Genomic DNA, 23,733 nt, shown 5'->3' on the forward strand with positions numbered 1-23,733 from the left:
ACAAATTCAAAGGTTTATGTTTTATAAATGACAATCAACATACATGTGGCCGAATTCACGTGAGTTTGAACATTTGCTTCGCTTTTCGGAAGAACGCTCGGACTTTCCTCTTGATACCTCCCATCAAGCATGGGAAAACTCATTCGGTCACCCGAATGCCGGCGATGCATAATAGCAAAAAGAACGCCAACAACCCAATACTGAGTGAGAGCCCGGCGCACTAAGAACGAACGCAACACGAACGGGCTCGCCACCGACGCCACCGATGCGAATCAGGAGAGAAACATATAGAGTTCGAAATGAATCAGCTTGCATCAGTGTATACGAAAAGAACGTTCGCTCTCTCAACTACCGAGTGGCATTCAGCTGATTGAATCAAAACGCACTCACTGATTCAATTCCCAGTACTGAATGCTTCCACTGAACGCTAAGTGAACGTTCCAATATGAATGCTCTCGCACCCGACTCAGTACGCAAGCATTCGTTCAATCTTGGTTCGTTCGCCTTCGGCACTCAGATTCGGTAGCGATTCATTCGACCGTCGTTGCTTGCTTCGCCCGGTGCTCGGCGATTACAAAGAATGGGCAATGGAAGTGGAAAGATTTTGCTTGGCTGGGGGAGAAGCACACTCGCATCAGATTGTGCGTGGATGTGAGTGAGGGATACGCAATAAATGAATGATTTTTTCCCATCCTTGCCTCCCATTAGATTCTGTACAACTTTCTCTGTAATTTTTCGTTGTGCCGCAGACCAATTTTTCCGCCTAAAACAAAAGAGGATCCGTATGTTTTCGGTAGATGGGTAGAAGTCGTTTTTGATGCATTCCTTTCTGTTATTTTTACCGTTGATTGTTCCCGTTGTGAAATACGAAGAACTCTTTAAGCCACATGAACAATTGGCTTGCCACACCAAAAAACTTTTTCCCAATTTTTTCAGTTCTGATGTACCCTACATCATCTGGCACATCTGTCCCCTGCTTAGTGTTAAAAAATTGCGGTCTCGGAAGTGTATTAGTAAGCTAATTCTCGAAACGACAACTTTTTGGAACACCATTTGTGCAGAATTAATCTGCTAGTCGCAAAGCTAATACGACCTATCGCTTAAAATTTCTTACTTTTTCCGTTTTCTTTGAGTGTGTTGCCAAAGTGAACAATGTTTTTACACACTGAGAAAGAATTCACAATTTTTTGTTTAGTTTTAACTCTAAACTATTGGTAAACAGATGTCCACTTTCTTTAATGAACAGTCCTTAGTCTCCAACGGTGAAACTCCTGAATCTACAAGAAATATTTCTGGAGACATCTCCAGTGAGAAGTTTTCCAGAATTCCTGGAAGATTTCCTAAATAGAATTCCTGCAGAAGAAACTACTAGAGGAGTCCCCAGGAGGTAAACTCCTAGATAAACTCCTGCAGGTATCCCTAGAAGGAACTCTTGGAGAAGTCCTCAGAGGGAACTTCTGGGGGAATCCTCAGAGGGAAATCCTGGATGAATCCCCAGAAAGAGCTCCTCGAAGAATCCTCACAAGTAACCCCTGGAGGAATCCCCAGAGGAAATTCCTTGGAAAATCCAAAGAAAAAACTGCTTAAGGAATCTCTGAAAGGAACTCCTGGGTAATCCCTAGAAGGAACTCCTGGAGAAATCTCCAGCATGAGGTCCTGGGTAAATTCCCAGGAAAAACTATTTTGAGAGCAAATAGCTCAAAAGTAGTGTATCTTTGAAAAATGCGTAATAAATCGAAATTCTTCCTTGGGCAAAGTTGTGGAGCCTGTTCCACTCTACAATTCGTTCTTTGACATCAAACTTCTATGTATTATCGTTTTCTTGCAATTTCGATTTAATCATCGCATTTCAGGTCATAAAATTGCAACTGTCAAGGTAAACACTTTTTTGCGCACTGTGCCGCACATTTAAATCAAAATTGCAAGAAAACGATAAGAGCTTGAAGTTTGGTGTCGAAGAACGAATTGTAGAGTGGAACAGGGGTCACAACTTTGCCTAAGAAAGAACTTTAATTTATTACGCATTTTTTCAAAGATAATTGACAAAAACAAATTAAAACACAATCCTTTTGAGCTATTTGCTCTAGAAAACTAAGTTATTTAACTAAACCAATCGATTCAAAGATGCCATTTTATTGAAAATTCAATAATCTTTCGAATAAGGGTCAAAAAACTGCGATAGTTTGACCATTTTAAAGTTATAGCCACTTAAGGCAATAATAATCAAAAACATGGAAAGTTCAATAACTACGTAACGGTTGGGATTTGACCATATGCGTAGAACAAATTTATTCATCATTTATGGTCCTCTATCAACCATTAAAAAGATTGCACTCGCGAACCTAACAGCCTGTATATAGATTCACCCCGCATCAAATGCATCATGTACAAAACGCTAACAAGAACATCCAGTGGTTCTGGATGAACACTAGCACTCGGAGTTTTAGAGCGATGTGTGCTTAGGGCGTTCTTCGACGGTGTACAGGAGAACGGCGTGCGCCGAAAAAGGTTGAACAACGACCTCGCTGCATTCTTCGGCGAACCCAGCATGCAGAAGGTGATCAAAACCGGAAGCAAACAATGGGCGGGGCAAGTTTCGAGAATGCCCGACAACAACCCTGCAAAGTTGGTGTTCGCTTCTGATCCAGTTTATACAAGTAGGCGTTAAGCGCAGAAGACACGATTGGTGAACCAAGTGGAGCGTGATCTGATGAACCGTGACCGATAGGACATTGAATATGTGCTATCCTATTGATGATGTTGTGCAAATATTTGCATTATTTTCGTTTCTGCTACTGATCGGGGAAGAATAGCATGAAACATAACAATATGCAGAAATTTCACGAAACTGTTAATGTTGTGCAGAGAAAAATAGCGTCATCCTCTGTTATATGCAATAACTTGCTAGCAGTAGAGTTGGGTAACCAGATGGAGATATCACTTCAAGCAATTTGTTAAATTAAAGCTGTGAAGTTTCCAAAACTAGTTGAAGTTAAAAAAAGATCAATAATAAGTTGAAGAACAGTAAGGTTGTTGGTAAAGATGAGCTGATCTTTGCCAAATACTACATTGCTACTTTTAGAGAAACAAATTGATTCCCATTAATGTACATTAGCCTCTCGTAGATTGCCATTGAGCAACCTAACTGCATCTATGAAAATGGTCGAAAATCAGTCCGAAGAAGGTACGATTCTGAATTTCCCAGCACAACACATCTTGGGTTCTGTTTGAGATGCAAATGATTTTCTCTTCTTTCTGATGGAAGCACAACAAAACCACCTCCGGCGATTTTGGCTCATTCCAATCTATTGCTGGTATTTTCTCTCAGTCACCACAAACAAAATTTCAACCGAAATGAAGCAATTCTCGACTCTCGACAGCAATGCACTGAAATATTCAGAGTGGAACACAGCACACCAAACGTCGGATCGGAAAATCGAATCTACAATCTACAATCCCAAGAATTTGCATACATTCATAGATTAAGAAATTTTCCCTGCTGACCGTCGACTCCGTCCATGCACGTGAACGGAAAGGAGTAAACTTTTCAAATCAAGTAGCCCGCACCACCAGCACCAACCATCATCACTGCGCCACCGCCGGCTGCGAAACTAATCTATAATCAAGTCCATCGGCCAACCGGTTCAAATTCCCCGAGGGCCTCGAATGAAGAAAGAACCCTCTCCATCCGTGTTCCCGACGGCGCGCCGGCGAGGAGATGCAACCATAGGATATCGATATCAAAGCGACCTGTTATACGCGCGCGCCCGGACAAACGGAAATGTCGGACTGTGTGAGTGTCATTGTGATAACGATCGAAAACGGTTCGATTAATTACGAACCCTGAAGAGGGGATGTTACGAGCCAAAACGGCACTCGGTAACTCTGCTCCACAGGGGCTTCGAACTCCCTCCTGTTGCCGGTCATTCCAATCAAAGGATGTGTTGGTCAACCCTGTTTCCACGTCATCTGTGTTCATATGCGCTGCTATGGACAGCCTAGGGTATCACCTGCTGGGCGTAGCAGCACAAGTAGGTTCGATTTGATGCATGGTCAAATTTGAAACTCAGAGTGTTTGAGATGTTCCGATTCGCACAGCCTCACATGGGTGCTTGCTGGGTGGCGAACGTGGAATTAAAATAGGAGACCATGTGTTTGATACGGTTCAATCCTTCGTAGGTACGTTGGTGCTCAACAGATTTTGCTGCCTCCCCTCACACGATACACACCAACTTGTCTCTCTGTGGGAGGCAACAACGGAGACGATAGACTGTTATTTAATTATAAGCTGGACCAGGGCAAACAATTGCTTAAAAGAGTAAAATGGGAGATTTCAAAAGATATTATAGTATCCTTCGAAAATCTTGTACAATCCCAAGACGCCGGAGCGCAGCTACAATGCAATGGCCACTCGAGTGGGCCAACAAACTTCTGGGAAAACTCCCACGTCCAGGCATTTCCGCATAGCAGATCTGAACATCTCGGGAGCCTGTGCAATAGCTACTTTTAAGGCCAGGTTTGGAACTCCGTCCGATAAGTCCAAGTAGGTTCCACTGACGGCGGAGTGCCTTCGTCGAAGTATGATGTGTTGCAGCTGTGAGCGCTTGGCCTTGGCCTAGCCCCCGCTTCCTCTACCCGCTGGCTGATGTTGTTGTCGTCGATACTGTAGCGAACCGCCAGGTGATCGCTGTGAATGTACCATTTGTCCACTCTCCAATTCGTCCAGTTATGCCAGGACTACAAAAAGTAACGTCAATAATCAACTCCGCACGGTTCCGACTAAATGTACTCTTGGTACCGACATTAGCCAGGTCGACCTCTAGTATGGGGAGTGTCTCTAGCAGGATCTGACCCCGCTGGCTTGTGAAACGGCTTCCCCATTCCACGACCCAGGCATTGAAGTGACCCGCTTCGCCCTGTCAGCACGGTCCTCATACAGTCCAGCATCTGCGGGAACTGATCGATCGATCACCGTGGAGGCGCATAACAGCTACAGAACCCGTTTACTTTGGCGACCACGAAGCCCTTAAAGGTAGTAGACACCATCTCCTGGACGGGGTATTTACCCGTCATCCATCTTATTCTTTTTCTTCTTCTTCTTTTTCTTCTTCTTCTTCTTCTTTATGACTCGTCATTCCCACTGGAACTTGGTCTGGTTCTCTTCAACTTAGTGTTCTTCGAGCACTTCCACAGTTATTAATTGAAGGGCTTTCTTTGCCTGCCATTGCACGAATTTGTATATTGTGAGGCAAGGACAATGATACACTTTGCCCAGGGAGTCGAGAAAATTTTCCTGACCTGAATGGAAATCGAACCCGTCGTCTCCGGATTCGCGCTCCATAGCCTTTACCATTAGGCTAACTGGAGACCCGTCATCCATATCGCCACCATTTTTCTGGACCCATCCGCGACCCAATTGCCGTTGCCGGGCGAACTCAGTATAGGCCCGCTGTGATGGCGATATCTGTCACTCACTCAGAAACCGAATGACAAAGCAGGTGCTTAGCTATATCAAAGTGGTTCAGGTTTAGCTGCGTTACCTGTACTGTAATTTGTTCACTACAGCTTTCTTGAAGGCCGGGTACCTTGGACCACCCATTGGGTGCCTGTTGTTCACGGATTTCCCGGAACAAATCAAACACTTAAGGGGATTCGTGCCGTGTGCCTTATGACCTTCGGCGCCGCATCACCTGCACAGCTTGCTCCTGTCGCTGCAGAAGGAATTCACAATAATATTAATTATGGATTTCCCAAAGAAGGAGAAGTTCCCGACAGAGTTATAGAAGGTATTCCCAAACCAAAGCAAAATGATTTCCATAAGCAGGGGGAAAACTGGAAGGATTTGTCCAGTGAATTCCAAATGCATTGTCAAAAAAATTCCGAAAAAATGCGTGAAAGAATTAACAAAATGAATTTCTAAAAAAATCAACTAGCAGAGGATTTTTCATATAAACTCCTGAAAGAATGTTCACAGTTTTTTTTAATGGAAATACTATAATATTTTCCAAAGGATTTTTCGAAGTAACCTCCGAAATTATTGGGTACTTCATTGGTATCCAGACTATTTCATATAAATAACCTATATGGGAAAAGGGATCATAATCCAGAGTTTCATATTTTTCTACCTCAGAACTATTTTTAAAACGCATTTATAACCTGAATTTATTTATTTATTATATTTATTTTTTTAATTCAGGCCGAGCTAACATTTTGTCGATTGTCATTTGTCAAAGTGAATTGAAATTGTTTTGTTAATTTGACTACCTAATCGAAAATACTGGAAAGTAAAGAAATAAAGTTATACTCTAATAAATGTCTTTCTTTGTTTAGGCTACGAAAAATAGAAATATTTTGTTCCCTAAAACACCATATGCCGAAAAAAAATCTCAAAGAAATTTTCCTTAAGGAGTAGATGCCTGTGGAATATAACTCGTAAGTAGTGGCCTCACAATTGGATCTCCAACATAGAGCTCCATGTTCGATGTCATGAAAAGCCGATAGCGACAGAAATTCGGGAGCGAAGAGGAGATGAGTCGACCACACTCTACGCAAGAGCGGGAACGAAATCTGCAAGCAAGCGTTAGACTGGAACCCAGAAGGACATCGCAGCAGAGGCAGACCCAGAGGCTCATGGCGGCGCAGCCTCAACTACGAAATCAAGCAAGTCGACAGAAATTTGACCTGGCTACAGGTCAAGGCGATGGCTGGCAATCACCCAGGATGAAGACCTTTCAATTCGGCCCTCTGTATCACCATGGGCGCTCAAAACTGAAAGTAAGTAGGTATGTTTCGTTGGGTTGGTCACGTCACGTGGATGCCGGAAGAATGTCAGGCGAAGATAATAGTGTGTGAAGAACCAGGGCGAGGTCGGTAATTCCGAGGTAGGTTTTCAAACGACTGAAGACAAGATGCAAGATGGCAAGTGGGCTGTTGCGGATACAATATGGAATATTCGGTAGCGATAGGATTCTATTTGAGTATAGAATTGTTGCTTAAACATTGCTAAAAAAGATTAGTACACCAACCACCAATTAGTTGGTCTCAAGAGCGTCATTGCCATCAACCGCCAGCGAATGCCCAATAATGGCCCAAGTCAGAGTCAATGGCCCACCATCGCTCAACGGGAAGCAAATTCCGCTCTAATACTAGGAAAGCACCACTTCAGAGCACCGACGACGGCCATAGAGAAAACCATTCGATGTCGATAGAATTGAGGAAAACATAATGCTTTCGAGTGCAGCTTCTTCATTTCCCTTTCATCGTGTGCCGTGCCGTCCATTCACCATCGATGGAGCAGCAATGATCATCGCCATCGAGAAGGAAAAAGCATCCTGCTGTTGTGGAAGACTTTTTTTTTGCGACGTTCTATCGAAATCGAGCGAATGAATAGAACCCGTCGATTGGCAAAACGTTCAGCTCTGGAGTAGTTGTAGAGAACAATGGGGTAATAGTAGTTTACGCAACAAGGTGCAGAATGACGATTTTTACAGCACGAGTCGTACATTTATTCAACGAGGCTTGCCGAGTTGGATAATTACGACGAGTGCTGGAAAAATCGAGATCTGCACCGAGTTGCGTACAACGTTTTTTGCAATTTCATAAATTACCCATGAGGATAGTTTTAAACAAAACTTTTTCATCAATCTGCACACTGATGTTCATAGCCATGTTCAAGAAAATCTGATCATAACAGGTTATATTGTGCAGTTGTCACAATTTTTCAAAACTGCGTCCAGAAAGCATCAAGAAGTTGACCAAAACTGAAAACAGTGCTGTAATGGTTCATTACGCAACGCAAATCAGTGCTTTAATGAACCATTACAGCACTGTTAATTTGGTGTGGGAAAGTAGGCCTTTTCTGTCAGATTTGCGTGAGGTAAAACAGCCTATTACGATGAGAAATTGCAAAAAATTTCTTACTCTCCATGGTGCAATGCTAAACTATGTGTGCTTTTTGATCCTATCATCTTCAGCAAACTTGTGTCCCTGGCTTAATAACAAATATCGTCGTAGACACTTATCAATGAAACATCTTTGCCATAATTTACAACAATAATGGAAAAGGAACCGAATGTATCAGCTCTACCAAGAGTCTTTCTTAGCATCTTGACCATACAAGTAGCCCGCCTGAAACTTCTGCCCCACCATACTCTAACGGCACCATCGAATCAAAACATCCTTTCAATTCAAGCTTTTCTCTGTTCGTTTGGTGATTTCTGACTGCGATGGCTGGTGCACATGGCTGCGAGACGAGGTAATTTTTATTATGCACAATTCTGTATTTTCACTCGTTCTTCAATATATTTCCGCTTCTATTTTTTTTTTTTTGCAGCACCGCCGCCGTCGATATGGGGTTCCGTATTTATTTCCCTCTATTCAACATTCTGGTCTGCTTTCGGTTTCATTCACTTTATTGATTCGGAAAATTTTGCACTCTCCACGCTTATTTGTGCTGTGATGCCCTTTCTCCTGGAAGATATTTTTCACTTTTTTTATCCCCGGGACCACCGAGACCGACGACGACCAGAAGAGCACCATGAATGCACGTCAAAGCCGATGATGATCATCTCGGTTGGCTGGCAATCCAAACACAACAGACCGGGCGCAGGATGCAGTGCAACGCACCGCATACGGGAATCTGTTGAATAGAAACAGACGTTCCAAATGAAATTGGTTTACGGCAGAGCAGGCGGCTACCTACCTTCTCCACATAACTCCAATTTCCCTCTTTTAGTTAAGTTGTTTGTTTGATGTGGAGGAGTATCCTGTAGAAGAAGCGCTGTATGGTACGAATGTATAGCCAATTTCATTAATTTTCGGGGAGGAATGTCATAAAAATGTACAGTTTATAGGAGTCACATGTTTTTGGACAGATTAGAGCACTGTAAATGGCTTCATAAGTGTAAGGTTTTTTTTGTATCTGTAACATATCTTATTTTTTTTCTTTTGAAATGAAAACAGCCCCGATATTGTCCCAAGAATGACCAATTTGCTTCGGAGCAAAAGCTCAGCTAATCATTTAACCAACGTAGCCTTTCTCATTTTGCATACGTTAAAAAGATCGTTTCAGTTAGTGATCAATCATTAGAAACAGAACTATGTAATATTCTTTTGATGGCACAAGAAATTTAACTATTTGTGTGATCAAATTTAATACTTCCGTAATCCGGGGTAACATTGATCAGAATTTTCGATCTTTCTTGAATAATTCTCTTGTTAATGCAAACGTTACATGTTTTATATTTTTAAACAAGTACTGGCCCTCTCAGTATGCGGTAAGGTACTCGAAAAAGTATTGTAAAACTTTAAAACATATTTCAATAGGCTTTTTAATCTATTTTTTGATTTTGTTGATTTGGGGTAACATTGATCATGTCAGTGATCAATGTTTGTTTGTGTTGAAAGTACCCTTACTTACTAAATTCGGGGTCGCTGATTTCGAATATGTTGTCCAAATTCTAACAAAATATGTACTTTTTGAGTTATTTCAGGATTAAAATCCTCCAAATCGCGAATAACGCCTAAAGGTAGGCAATGACTTAAGGAATTGATAGCGTACTTTTAATAAATCGTATATTTCATTGAAAAAGAGAATTTTCATAAAAGTTTCGGTTATTAAATCCAACTCTAGGATATAATATTGAAGTAATACAGTGATTTCGAAACTCATTTTGTATGTAGTATTCACGCCAAGCATGAATGTTTGACAATATATCTCATTGCGTTACGAAACACAGTTATGTAAAAATCGATTTTTTCAATGCTCATGAAATTCAGTTTTCATGAATGTCATGTCATTTAAAAGCCAAATGATAGCAGATTACGATATACTATTCGAGAGCAGAAACTGATTCAATGTAAAATGCTTCTTTGAATATTTTAAGAGGTCGCTCAAGCCGATCAATGTCACCCCGCTGATCAATGATACCCCGTTTTACGGTACATCGTCTTGCATTCAATCCAGCTGATTTTTACAGTGCAGTTGATGTTTATTATAGACTCATTACGTACATTAGAATAACTAGCCACAGAAGTCCAATGTCACGACTGTTCGTGTGACTAACATCTAGTTTGCCACGCCGTTACAACGTCAGTAGCGGTACTAGAAGTGTCAAATAAATAAGACCCTCTACAAGATGTACGCTTAAAATAGTCAATTATTACATTTAAAATTGTTATAATAGTTAAATAGGTAAAGTGACTACAGCGCCATTGGAGTTCTAGTGTATTACTATTGCATAAAGTGGGTGGCAGCGTCTAATAGAAGACCCGACTGTACATATATTTAGAGAATGATATTTCATTAGGGCCAAACTGTCTTAATAAATTTCATTTCATTTATTTAGTTTAACATCAAATTCATGATAACACTGAATCAACAATTTGCCGCCATAATACTCGATTTGCAGCTGCAGCTCTCCAACGTCGGTCACGCCCAACGCTCGCCAGATCACGCCCCACCAGTGCACAGTGGCGGGCCTCCATACAAAGGTCGGACAAAACCCCAAATGTTAACCGAAATGGCTAAAATTCATAGTTAATGATGATTTAAGGTGCCCTAAACCTATTTCTGATATGGAACTTTTGATATATTTTGATTTGACTATATTAGGGTGGTTCAAAATTTTGAAATCTGCTGATTATGGGAGGCATGTAGAAAGTTATCGATAATAAGCTAACACGATGCGTTTTTTGCACGTAGATTTTGATCAACCTTTCTATTTGAGGGTTCCTATATCATGTATTGGCATTGACATTGTCTAAAATTGTGTATTTTTTGCTGTTAGGGTGGTCCAAAATCTGTAAAACTACATAAATCATAGGAAAAATTCGATAACCTATGTTTTCTGTCAACGGATCAATTCAGATACACACAATGTTGGCTGAAAAGACGTGGTCTATTCTCAGAGACCCTCTGACGTTTTACGGTGGGTGCACGGAGGTGAATAAACGATTTAAAATGGGTTCAGATAGTCTCATATAGTGAACTGCATAAAATTTGAACTGCTTTTTACAAATCTCGTTTCAACCACTTCATATATGCTCGTCCGAGTTTAGGTTTTACATGTTGTATTGTACATTGATCTCTGTCACCACTTGACGAAGCAACCAAAATAACCCTATACCTATATAAAGAATTGGAAATACATATTCGCAATATTGAAGGGAGTTGTTGATTAACGATCATAAGAGATCGTTAATATTATTGATAAACAGTATAGAGCTCCAGCAAATATTTTCAAAATCTATATCACAATAGAAATGTCTTCTAAGAAAATGCATGAATTACATTCAATAAAACTTCAAGTTTTTGAAAAAAAAAGAGGAAAATAATTAAAGATTGCCTTGGTTTACGCGACGTTTACGCAGAAAAATATTTAACGTAGTGTTTTACGTCGTTTAGTGTATTTATTTCATATTTTATAGATGACTACTGCTATAAACTGTAACGATGTGCGTGTAGAAAAGAAGCGCGCAGGTGTCGACGAATTTGTGTCACTATATATTGAAACTACGATAGAAGGTCTTGAAGAGATTGCTTCTAAGCTTTTTAAGTAATTCTAACGATTAAAAGGAATCGAAAAAACGATCAGTTTTAGAAAACCAATGAGCAATGGTTTGTAGTTACTGTTACATTTTTTTCACGATTGTTTTTCGTCTTTATTTTTAAGGATCAAAGAGTTAGTTATATTTGGTGGTCTTTAATAATGCGGGATGTAGGTAGCGTCTAAGTGAATAAAGACTTAATCATTCTTAGTCATCACTGCCCTTCTCTCCAGCTCACTCTTTTTAACTGGAGCACGCACCTTCTTGTGTTTTTCTGTCAAAAAATAAAATTTAAAAATTAAAATAAAATAAATTTTAAAAAAATGTTAGAACTGCGGCCATCCAGTTTTCAAACACCCCCTCCCCCTCCCCTTATGACCACTTGACTTAGTGAAGGTCTCTTACTAGAATGAGATTTACATTAAATTGTTAGTATTCTGATGTCAATTTGAATTATGTTAAGATTAAATATAAACTTCAATCAATATCACTTCCTCCACAACCATGCGGCTCCATTGTGACATGATAGGACAAATGCGCAAACAGTGACCTATGTAGCCAAAAGCTAGACTAAATTATACGTCAGATCCGGGATGCGGCGTTGTTTTCTGATTTCCTAAACAAGTACTGAATCTCTTTAATACGAAGTTTTTCTCGAAAATATCATAAAAGATAATATTTTTGCATGTTGTGAAAACATAATAATTTTGTGATTGGATTCCAAACAAACCCTGAAATGGCATGGTCATTCATAGCCAAAAACACCAATAATATTGTCACATTATCCAAATCTTCCTAAGTTTTACAACGAGGTCATGAAGAAAGCTCATAAAATAAAGACAATAATCCCTGGTAAAGTACCACACAAAACCTCAACTTTGAAAAAATCTACAAGACTCAATTTATGACCAAATGACTTGAAAATTTGGGGTTTTCTTAGTGGAAGAAAAATATTAGATAAATAAAATATTGAAGTCGATTTTTTGAGGTTTTGTCCGGCTTCCGGCCACTGTGCAGTGGTGGAATTACTCTCATCATGAAGCAATTCGCGAGTGTAAAGCCACCACAAGGTTTACTCACGATTCCGAGAGTAAACAGTGTGTGAGTTTATTCGCACCCGGCTGCTTCGTGAGTAAGAAGCAAAACAAAAACAGAAACACTCATGAGTTTTTTATTCGTGAAGAAATAGTGTTGGCGTCGGTAGTGTAGTCGTAAGCGTGGTTGCCTTTCACCCCACCCAAGCAACACACATGTTATAATAGAGTTAAGACAGCGCAAGTTTTGGTTGTATAGAAGTTTATTTTACGTAATTCTAACATTGTGTTGAAATAACGTAAAATAAACTTCTATACAACCAAAACTTGCGCTGTCGTAACTTGTATATAACATGTGTGTTGCTTGGGCAGTCGGTCGGGGTTCAATTCCCGTCGACGCCGATGGGATTTTCTGAGACATAAAATCCGTGATCACGCCTTCCCTTGGAAAGTAAGTAAAGCCGTAGGTCCCGGCCCATGTGTTGATGGGTTCGAGTTAACGACGTTGCCAACCAAGAGTTCGACATTCCACACGGCAGTTGGCAGAGTCAGCAGAAATCATCATGGTAACAGCGATCGATAGGTCGATGGGTCGGACGTGGTGCCCATCGCATGAGGTGCTGATGCAGCAGCTACCGGCGTACGTTCATCGGTTAGGTGTAACTTAGCTAGGGCCAATAAAGTTAGTCTTTAGTTAGCAGTAAAGAGGTGTAGACCTTTTTTTAAAAAGAAGTCCCGGTAGTGAAACTCCGAACTGGCGCCCGAATAGGGACCTGCTGAAGTGGAAATCGTATAAGTTCCTCGGTGAAAAATCGTAAATTCAGTGTTAGTGCAAAAATCCTCGAAAAGTGGAATATCACAAACTCCACACGATTGGTCGAAGGAGCCAAGTACATATCACAAAAGGGTCCCACGAGCCCCACCGTAGCAACCGAAGCAGAGATCAGGACACAGTAGCCAGCCGGCTCGATCGTCATCAGGGCCCCCAGTAGCACCGCAGCAAACAGGACAACCCGAAGTGACTGCCTGGTTTCTCTCCACAAGCAGAGGTTCCCGAAAATCATCCCCAAAAGTCCAATGAAGGTGTTGGCAATTTCGTGAGTACAACAAAAACATACTTTTACTAAATACTAGTGATCGTCCCTCCGAAAATTTAGTGTTCTAAAGTGACAAGTGATATTGTGTTTCCAAAGTGTCGAAAAAAAGACAAAGAGTCGGTCTTTACTTCTCCAACATCATGAATCAAGCGGAGGCTAACATTCGGGAGGTACCACCTCCACCTGCTTTAACCACACAGCAATTTATTGATCTCGGTAGGGTTCCGGATTTTGTCCGCGACGTTAAAACATTCAGTGGTGACCCAACCAAACTTATTGATTGGATCACAGATGTGGAAGCAATTTTTAGAACATACCGGGATAGTCGTGCGACACAAACGCAATTAAACGTCCTAGAAAGAACGATTAGAAGAAAAATCGACGGCGAAGCAGCCGATATTTTGAATTCCAATAACATATCGTCCTCATGGGCCGATATAAAAACCACCCTGGTCTTGTATTACAGAGATCAGAGGGATATTAAAACTCTTGACTATCAATTAACCTCCATAAAGAAAACGCCTGACGAAAGCCTTAGCACCTACTACAGCCGAGTCACGGAACTGCTATCTCTTATGATCGCACAGGTACAAACGGACGAAAAATTAAAAGAAAACGCCGCTGCTCATATAGACTACTTTCGAGATAAGACTCTCGATGCATTCATTAGAGGACTAGATAAGCCTCTGAGTATTTTGCTTAAAAGTACAAACCCTCGAACGTTAGGTCAAGCTTTTAACTTCTGTGTTGAGTACCATAACATGGATATTCGCACAGCCCCATTTAGAAATGAATTTGGTAATCATTCAACACCGAAACCGCGAGAACCACCAAAATTACCCCCAAGACCACAGTCTATGCAACCGAGGCCATTCATACCACCTCCACCACCTCCAAGAAGACCAAACTTTTTCCAAAACTATGCTTTACCTCCTAAACCGATTCCACAAACTAACCCGTTTAGACCAAATCCACAAAACGCATTTAGGCCATTTCAAAACAACCCATTCAGATCATTCCAAAACACTCCATTTGGAACCCCGAAACCAGAGCCTATGGAATTAGATTCCAGTGGTCAAACGCGAATGATAAATTACGGCAACCGTCCGGTAATGAATTTGAAACGTTCTCACCCACCGTCACTGCAACAACACCAAGCATTTAAACGACAAGCGCACCCGCTAGAAGCTTCCTATGCAAACCCCGAATACTACGGATACCCCGATTATGACTACGATTATGGGTACGAACAGTATTGGGATGAAACTCAATACGACGGCTCGTATGAACAATCCGAGCAAGCTGCACATGACCAACCCGAGCAAGCTGCATTGATAGAGGTCAACGATCAAGACAGGAACAATGCTCAAGAAACTAATTTTTTAGAATGGCACCCGAGTTGGTAATACCAACGATGCCATACATCAATTTGAAAACCAGTATCGGTGAATTTCCATTTTTGATCGACACTGGTGCCAATATCAATTTAATACACCCCATGCTAGCCAACAATTATTCACTCCGAAAACCATATTATTTCGAAGCTAACAACATAAGTTGTGCCAACGGAAGGTTCAAGGCTAAAAAAGCAATCGATGTAAACTTTTTTCAACCAAAAATAAATCATTACGCCCAATTTTTACTACATGACTTCCATCCATTCTTTCATGGAATTATTGGAACCGGCGTGCTAAACGCACTTAATGCAAAAATCGACCTGCAAAACAACACATTGCAGTTACACAAAGAAAATGAATTTTTATGCGTCCCACTTCTAAAATATTCCCCCCAGCAAACAGTTACGAATGCATCAAGTAACACTGCTGAACAAAGCACACCTCATGAAGCTCAAACGGCTTGCCAAGCAAATCCGACCGAGCATGCATACCGAACGTCTCATCTTTCACCAGACGAGAAAACACAGCTGTTAAGGGTGTTGAACCGGTACGAGGAAGTGTTTCATAAACCCGACGCAAAATTGACATGTAGCACTGTCGTTGAATGTGCTATTAATACCATAGATGAAATACCTATTCACCAAAAAGTATATCCATATCCTGCTGCATATGCTGCAGAGGTGAATAAACAGGTTGATAAGCTTCTGCAAGATGGAATTATAAGACCATCACGATCCGCATGGACGTCTCCAGTGTGGATCGTTCCCAAAAAATCCGACGCCTCCGGAGAAAAAAAATTTCGAATGGTAGTGGACTACCGTAAATTAAACGAAAAAACTACTTCAGACAGGTATCCAATGCCTGAAATAAATTATGTCATTGACCAATTAAAAGGTCAACAGTATTTTATCACCCTCGACTTAGCCTCTGGTTTTCACCAGATAAAAATGAAAGAGAGTGACATCGAGAAAACCGCATTCTCAATCAACAACGGCAAATACGAGTTCACCCGTATGCCGTTTGGCCTTAAAAATGCTCCCGCAATTTTCCAACGAGCAATCGATGACGTATTGAGGGAACATATTGGCAAAATATGTTACGTCTATATTGACGACGTAATTATTTTCGGAAAGACACTCGAAGAGGTACTTAAAAACCTCGAAATAATTTTAAAGGCGTTGAACGATGCCAATTTGAAAATTCAGTTGGATAAGTCAGAATTCCTTCATAACGAAATCGAATTTCTTGGCTACATAATCACTTCCAGCGGTATTAAACCGAACATTAAAAAAATCGAGGCGATTGAAAATTACCCAGAACCTTCAACTATCAAAGAGCTTAGATCATTTCTGGGAATGATGGGCTATTACAGACGGTTCGTAAAGGACTTTGCAAAAATTGCAAAACCCCTTACAAACCTTCTGAGAGGGGAGGCATGCACATCGAACAAAAAGGTGAAATTAAACGAGTCAGAAAAATCTTGCTTCCAGAAAATGAGAAGTATCTTATCTTCATCAGATATTTTAATCTACCCCGATTATAGCAAAGTATTCATACTCACGACAGACGCATCCGACTATGCCATCGGAGCTGTCTTGTCGCAAGGCGAAACAGGTAAAGATAAACCTATTCACTTTGCTTCAAGAACTCTTTCGAGGTCAGAAGAAGGGTTCTCTGTACCAGAGAAAGAAATGTTAGCTATTTATTGGGCATTGCAAACATTTAGAAATTATTTATACGGCTCAAAAGTCAAAATTCTTACTGATCACCAACCCCTAACGTTTTCTCTTTCTGCAAAGAATACCAATGCGAAGCTGAAACGCTGGAAAGCGTATCTTGAAGAGCACGACCATACTATTGAATATAAACCCGGCAAAAGCAACGTAGTTGCGGATGCCCTCAGCCGGATAGTCTGTTCAATGACCGCTACACAACACTCAGCGGATAATAGCGACCATTTTTATATAAAATCAACAGAAGCACCAATAAACGTGTTTAGGCATCAAGTAATTTTAAAGCACGGTCCAGACAAAATAACGACCGAACACCCATTTGAAAATTACACTAGAATCAATGTTACTATCAGCGAAATTAACGAAAACTCCCTATTACAGGTACTAAAAAACCACTTCGACTTGAGTAGACTGAACGGACTTTTAACATCTGAAGAAATAATGGGAAAATTACAAGAAGTGTATAAGAAACACTTTGGAGATAAAAAGATGTTAAAAATTCGTTTTACGCAAGGTCAACTTCAGGATATCCGAGAGGAAGACGAGCAATGGAATATCGTCTATAAAGAACATTATCGCGCACATCGAGGTGCTGAAGAGAACAAGCAACAACTTTTGAGGAAGTTTTATTTTCCAAAACTTTCTCAAAAGGTACGCGATTTTACGGCAAACTGTAAAATTTGCCATGAGAACAAGTATGAACGGAATCCATCCAAGCATCCAATCCAAGAAACCCCTATTCCGAAATCGCCGTTTGAAATCTCCCATATCGACATTCTATTTTTAGAAAATGAGACCTTCTTGACATATATTGACAAATTTTCAAAATTCGCCCAAATCAGGCCAGTAGCTTCCAGAGCCGCTGTCGATTTGATACCAGCAATAAAAGACCTACTGACAAAATACAAAACTCCTGACATACTAGTAATGGACGGTGAAAAATCTTTCGCCACCGGTGAACTACTAAATTTCTATAATCAAAATAATATTGAAACATACATTACGGCCACTGGTCGTAGTGAAATGAATGGAATAGTGGAACGGTTCCACTCTACGATTCTAGAAATTTATAGGATTACCAAAGCTGAAAATCCAACGATGACTTTACATGACTTGCTGATACTGTCAGTAAACAAATACAACAACACAATCCATAGTGCGACAAAACACACACCGCAGGAAATTATTTTGCCATCTGCCCGAAGCCCCGAGATCGTCGAATCAGTTTATAAAAATTTAATCGAAAAACAAAAAATTGATTTAAAATTCCACAACAAACATAGGAAAGGTAAACCCTTCAAAGAGAACCAAGAAGTTTATGAAAAAACACGCCAAAGGGTAAAACATAAGCCTCGCTATAAAAAAGTGACAATAGATAGAGTTAACCGAAGCACTGTTTTGACAAAGGACGGAAGACGAATTCACAAAGACGACCTAAAAATACGACAAATAAAATAATAATATCTTCCTCTCTAGATCTTCTATCCTTTGGATACTTTGGACATGTCAACCAACCGCAACTCAGACGATAGACATACGACAAATAAACAACCAGTCGCTAATCGCCCTCGACCACGGGCCAGCAAGGATCCAAAACGGTTCATATTACTATTTACACCATTTCAACCTAACTTCAATTAGAATCTATGTGGATATATTAAGTAATCAGTTTGAAAATCTCTCACCAAATCTGTTTTCACCAATCATATCTCAACAGTTCAAAACTATCCACTTGCTCCTTCAGAGACTTTCCCCCATCAGGAGACAAAAGCGCTGGGATCGGGTAGGTACGATTTGGAAGTATATAGCCGGGACACCAGATGCTGAGGATTTAAAAGTGATTAATTCCTCCATCAATAATCTAATCTCAAATAATAATCAACAGGTAAAGATCAATAGAGAAATCACTCTCCAACTAAAAGAAGTAGCCTTCAAAACCAAAGAAGCGATACAACTTTTCAATTCAAAAACAACAGAGTTTAATGCTATATCAATTTTAGAAAACCTTAAAGTTCTGTCCCAAAAACTCGAACATATCTTAGAAACGATTACATTAGCAAAGATAGGAATTTTGAATACTATTATACTTAGCGATAACGAAATCACTACATTTATTCATGACTTAGCTAGGGAAAAGATCATCGTAGTCACCGCAGCAGAGGCCATCTCCTACGCATCTACATCCATCGCCACCAATCAAAAAGAAATCGCGCTTCTAATTAAACTACCGAAGCTCGACAGCAAAATTTATCAGAAGATTCACATACACCCCATCACCCACAATAATCAACAACTCCATTTACCGAACAGGAATTTTTTGGTTCATAACAACGAAACGCTCATCGCCAACTCCCTAAAGTCGAATATATTCAAGCTCAGTGAGGTAAGACTGGAAACGTCTACATGTATACCAAATCTCCTACAAGGGCAGCCAGCCACCTGTAACTACACCATGAATCCAACATCCGAAGAAGTCGTCACCATAGACGATCAACATCTGCTGATCAATACAGTACGAAACCTCACCATAAAATCTAACTGTGGATTGTCAGAAAGGAATCTATCGGGAGCCTACCTGATATCTTACGACAACTGTACGGTCAACGTGAGTAGCATCATGGTCAGCAACATTATCCAACACTTAACAGGAAAACCAATTCATTTATCACTGGATGGTCTTGCAATAACCAAAGGCAAGCAAATATTTAATCTGAGTTTGGAACATCTAAACCTCCTACAAACGGAAACAAGGAGAGATTTGGAGCAAATACGTCTGGAGAACAACAGCATCCAATGGACCCCTTGGTCAATCTTCGGAACATTCTCGTTCACCCCTACCGTAATCGGCTTAGCCATATTTTTTAGTATTCTCGCCCACAGGAAAGCTATGAAGATCCAGTTTACCCAACCATCTAGGGAAGTACCTATCACTACGGACATGAAAGTTGGCTTCCAACACACGAATTTGGAAGATGTAATTCGGACGGAGCCTCATCACTTGGGCCGGGCAAGTTAACGACGTTGCCAACCAAGAGTTCGACATTCCACACGGCAGTTGGCAGAGTCAGCAGAAATCATCATGGTAACAGCGATCGATAGGTCGATGGGTCGGACGTGGTGCCCATCGCATGAGGTGCTGATGCAGCAGCTACCGGCGTACGTTCATCGGTTAGGTGTAACTTAGCTAGGGCCAATAAAGTTAGTCTTTAGTTAGCAGTAAAGAGGTGTAGACCTTTTTTTAAAAAGAAGTCCCGGTAGTGAAACTCCGAACTTTCGATATGTAGGGTCCTCAGGTGTGGTGGCTGTCTCCCTGGGGTGTCGGAATTTTTAAGACTTAGCTCCTAGACCCAGCCGACGTAAAACACAACTGGTGCCGAACGGTGCTACACGGAAAAATATTATAACCCAAAGAATAAGTTTTAAAAACTCAAATTTGGCTAAACTGCTTAAAGTTTTAACTCAAAGTTGGGTTGTTTTCTCCCTCGCCCCACCGCTATGTTGTCGAAAACAAAGAGAGAAGCACCGACGCATCCTACAAGTGACGAACAACGATAGACGACGAAGAGGAAACGAGAGAGGACGCGCACCACAACCGCAAAGTACCCTACTAGACAGTGGTACGTGATCTCCCAGCTGGATAGGAGGTAGCATCAGCTGCGGCGATCAAATTGTGAGTTGTGGGGTGAAAAAATGTAAAATGAAAAATTGTGTTATGTTTATGTTTTAATTTCGTGTTTTTTGTAATAAACTTTTAGGCGTCTGAAGATGGCCGAAATGTGATTAGGCCGAAACGTCACGCAAAAAAAAAATTTGTTTTATTCGTTCACCGAGAAATATCAACAATAAAGAGATATACTCGTTAACGGTGATTAACCTTCATCCAGCCAACGCACATTTTTCACCTTCGGAAAAGCACAAAAATGGTCATAACTTTTTTGTTTTTCGATGGATTTTGATGAAATTTTCACAATTTCCCGAAAAACTCTTCTAGTTTATGATGCCGGTGACATGGGTGCCTGGTCCACATGGTTCCGGAGTTATTCCGGATTGTCTTGGGGTACCAAAATCGGCCACATACTTTGCGCAACGTATATCTCAAGATCCCGATGAGATAGAAGTATAGTGTCTTCGGCGAATTTGTTCAGCAGGTTAAGAACTAACTGGCAACGGTGACTTTGGTTCGCAATTCAGACGTTAGGCGGCGCTAGTGTCATAAATGTTCAAACCCTCATATCTCAGAATCCTGATAAGATAGAATGATGCTGTCTTCAGCAAAGTTCTTCAACAAGATCAGAACTATCTGATAGTAAAGTCTTTGGTTTGGGATTTATCCGCTAGGTGGCGCCTTGTGCCTGAAATATTAAAATTCGTATATCTCGATACCCTAATGAGGTAGAAGCATGCCGTTTTCAGCAAAGTTGTTCAACAGGCTAAGAGCTATCTGGCAATGGCGTTGGTTCGAGAATCGTCCGCTAGGTGGCGCCAGGGTAAAAAATGTTCAAACTTCTATATCTCAGAATCCTGATAAGATAGAATGATGCCGTCTTCAACAAAGTTCTTCAGCAAGCTAAAAACTGTCTGATAGTTGAGTATTTGATTCGTGATTTATTCGCTAGGTTATTCGCTATGACCCCCTGCAGACAAATTTTGTCACCCCACAAGATTGCTCTGTTATTTCTTTCGGGAATTTCTACAGGAAATCTTGGGGGAAATTTTCCAGGAATTTCTCCGGGAATTCCACCGAGAATTTCTCCATGAATTCCACTGGGGATTCCTCAAGAACTTCCTCCAGGAATTCCTTCAGGAAATGTTCCAAAAATTCCTCTAGGAAATCCTCCAGAAGTTCCTCCGGGAAATTCTCCAGGAAATCCTCCAGGAATTTCTACGGGACTCCTTCAGGAATTTCCAGGAGCTCCTTCAGGGATTCCTTAAGGAATTCTACCGGGAATTTATCCAGAAATTCCTCCGGGAATTTCTCTGGGAATTCCTCTGGAAATGGCTCCGGGAATTCTTCCGCAATTTTTTCCTGGACCCCCATCAGGAATGCCTGCGGAGATTCCTTCAGGAATTCCTTCGGTAGTTTCCCCAGGAATTCTTCTGGGATTTTCTCCAGGAATTCTTCCAGGACTTCTCCCGAAATTCCTCCAGATTTCCTCCAAGAATTTCCCCAAGAATACCTCCATGAGTTCCTCCAGGAATTACTCCATGAATTGCTCCGGGATTTTCCTCAGGAATTCCCTCAAGAATTTCTGTAGGCTGGATTCCTCCGAGAATTTCTCTAGGAGTTCCTCCAGGAATATCTCCGGGAATTCCTTCGGGAATTCCTTCAGGAATTTCTTCAGAAAATCCGCCAGGGATTGCTTCGGAAATTTCTTCAAGAAATTGTCCGGGAAACTCTCCAGGAATTGCTCCGGGAGCTCCCCCAGAAATTCCTCCGGGAATTTCTTCAGGAAAACTTCCGTTTTTTTTAATCCTGGATTTCTCCAGGAAGTTTTCCGTGGCTTTTTTTGTCAGAAAATCCTCTGACAAATTCTTCAGGAATTCATCTGGGAATTTCTTCTGGAACTCCTCCTTTGTTTTCTCCAGGAATTCCACCGGAAATTTCTCCGGGAATTCCTCCGGGGATGTCTTTGAAAATTCTCCCTAGAATTTCTCCAGAAGTTCTACTAGCAATTTCTTCAGGAAATTCTTCCAAATTTTTTCCTGGAATTCCACTAGGAATTTCTTTACGGCTCCCTTTAGGAATTTCTCCGGGAATTCTTCTAAGACTCCCATCAGCAATTGCTCCGGTGATTCCTTTAGTAACTTCTCCAGGACTTTTTCCGAGATTATTTCTAGGAATTCTTTCGGAGATTCCTCCAGAGATTCTTCCAGGAATTTCCTCCGGGAAATTCCCCAGGAAGGAGGATTCCCTGAAAGAATTCTAGAGGAATTGCTGGAGTAATTCCCGGATTAATTCTCAGAGAAATTTCCTGAGGAATTCCTGGAGGAAATCCTAGCAGGATTCTCAGAGGAATACTTGGAGAAATTCTCAGAGGATTTCCTGAGAAAATCCCGGAGATTTCTTTTAAAAAATCCTGAAGGAATTTCAGAAGAGTCCCCGGAGGAATTCCTGGAGGATTTTCTGGAAGATTTCCAGAAGAAATTCACAAAACAATTCCTGGAGGATTACTGGAGAAATTCCCGGAGACATTCTCGGAGGAATTCATGGAGAAATTCCCTGAGGAATTACAGGATAATTTCCAGGAGGTATTCGTAAAGGAAGTCCTTGAGGAATTCCGGGAGAAATTCTCAGAGGGTTTTGTGAGAAAAGAAAACATGGAAAACTTCCTGAAGAGATTCCTGGAAAAATTTCCAAAGGAAAAAAAACAAAATTTTTCCTTGGAAAATTCCTGGAGAAACTCCTGGAAACATTCCCGGAGAAATTCCTAGAGAAATTCTTGAGGAAATTCCAATAGAACATCCCGGAGGAATTCCTGAATTCCTGGGGAAATTCTCAGTGAAATTTCAGGAGAAACCTAGAAAAAAAAAAATCCAGAGGAATTCCTGGAAAAATTCCCAGAAAAATTCTTGCAGAAATTTCCAAAGGTATTCCTGAAGGAGTTCCTGATGGGAGTCCTAGAGGAAATCCTGGGGAAATTTCCGGAAAAAATCCTGGACGATTTCCTAGAGGATTTCCCGGAGGAACTTCTGCAGGATGTCCTATAGGAATTTCCGGAAGATTTCCTGAAGAAATTTCTGGAGGAAGTTCTTGAGGAATTCCCAGTAGAATTCTAGGATAAATTCCCGGTGGAATTCCCGGAAAAATTCCCGGTGGAATTCCCGGAGAAATTCCTGGAAAAAACTCGGAAGAGTTCCTGTAGAAATTCCCGGAAACATTCCCGAAAAAAAAACGGAGTAAAAGAAGCATTATTGTAGGGTGACA

The 23,733-nt window shown here is 40.9% G+C and overlaps 1 protein-coding gene across 1 annotated transcript; it reads left to right on the forward strand.

Moving 5' to 3' along the window:
- Positions 1-13,077: 13,077 nt before the first annotated feature.
- LOC115262133 (uncharacterized) lies at positions 13,078-20,083 on the forward strand. The gene is made up of 2 exons (XM_029864227.2): positions 13,078-13,678; positions 18,285-20,083. Exons 1-2 carry the CDS (start codon positions 13,659-13,661, stop codon positions 19,822-19,824), a joined length of 1,560 nt encoding a protein of 519 aa, XP_029720087.1. The 5' UTR covers positions 13,078-13,658; the 3' UTR covers positions 19,825-20,083.
- Positions 20,084-23,733: the final 3,650 nt, after the last annotated feature.

The sequence above is a fragment of the Aedes albopictus genome, chromosome 1 (genome assembly GCF_035046485.1).
Source record: "Aedes albopictus strain Foshan chromosome 1, AalbF5, whole genome shotgun sequence".
NCBI lineage: Eukaryota > Metazoa > Arthropoda > Insecta > Diptera > Culicidae > Aedes > Aedes albopictus.

Coding starts and splice junctions, on each gene's coding strand:
- LOC115262133 (XM_029864227.2), top strand. CDS start 13,659: ATGAAGGTGTTGGCAATTTC. Junction 13,679..18,284: donor ATGAAGGTGTTGGCAATTTC/GTGAGTACAACA, acceptor CTTCCTCTCTAG/ATCTTCTATCCTTTGGATAC.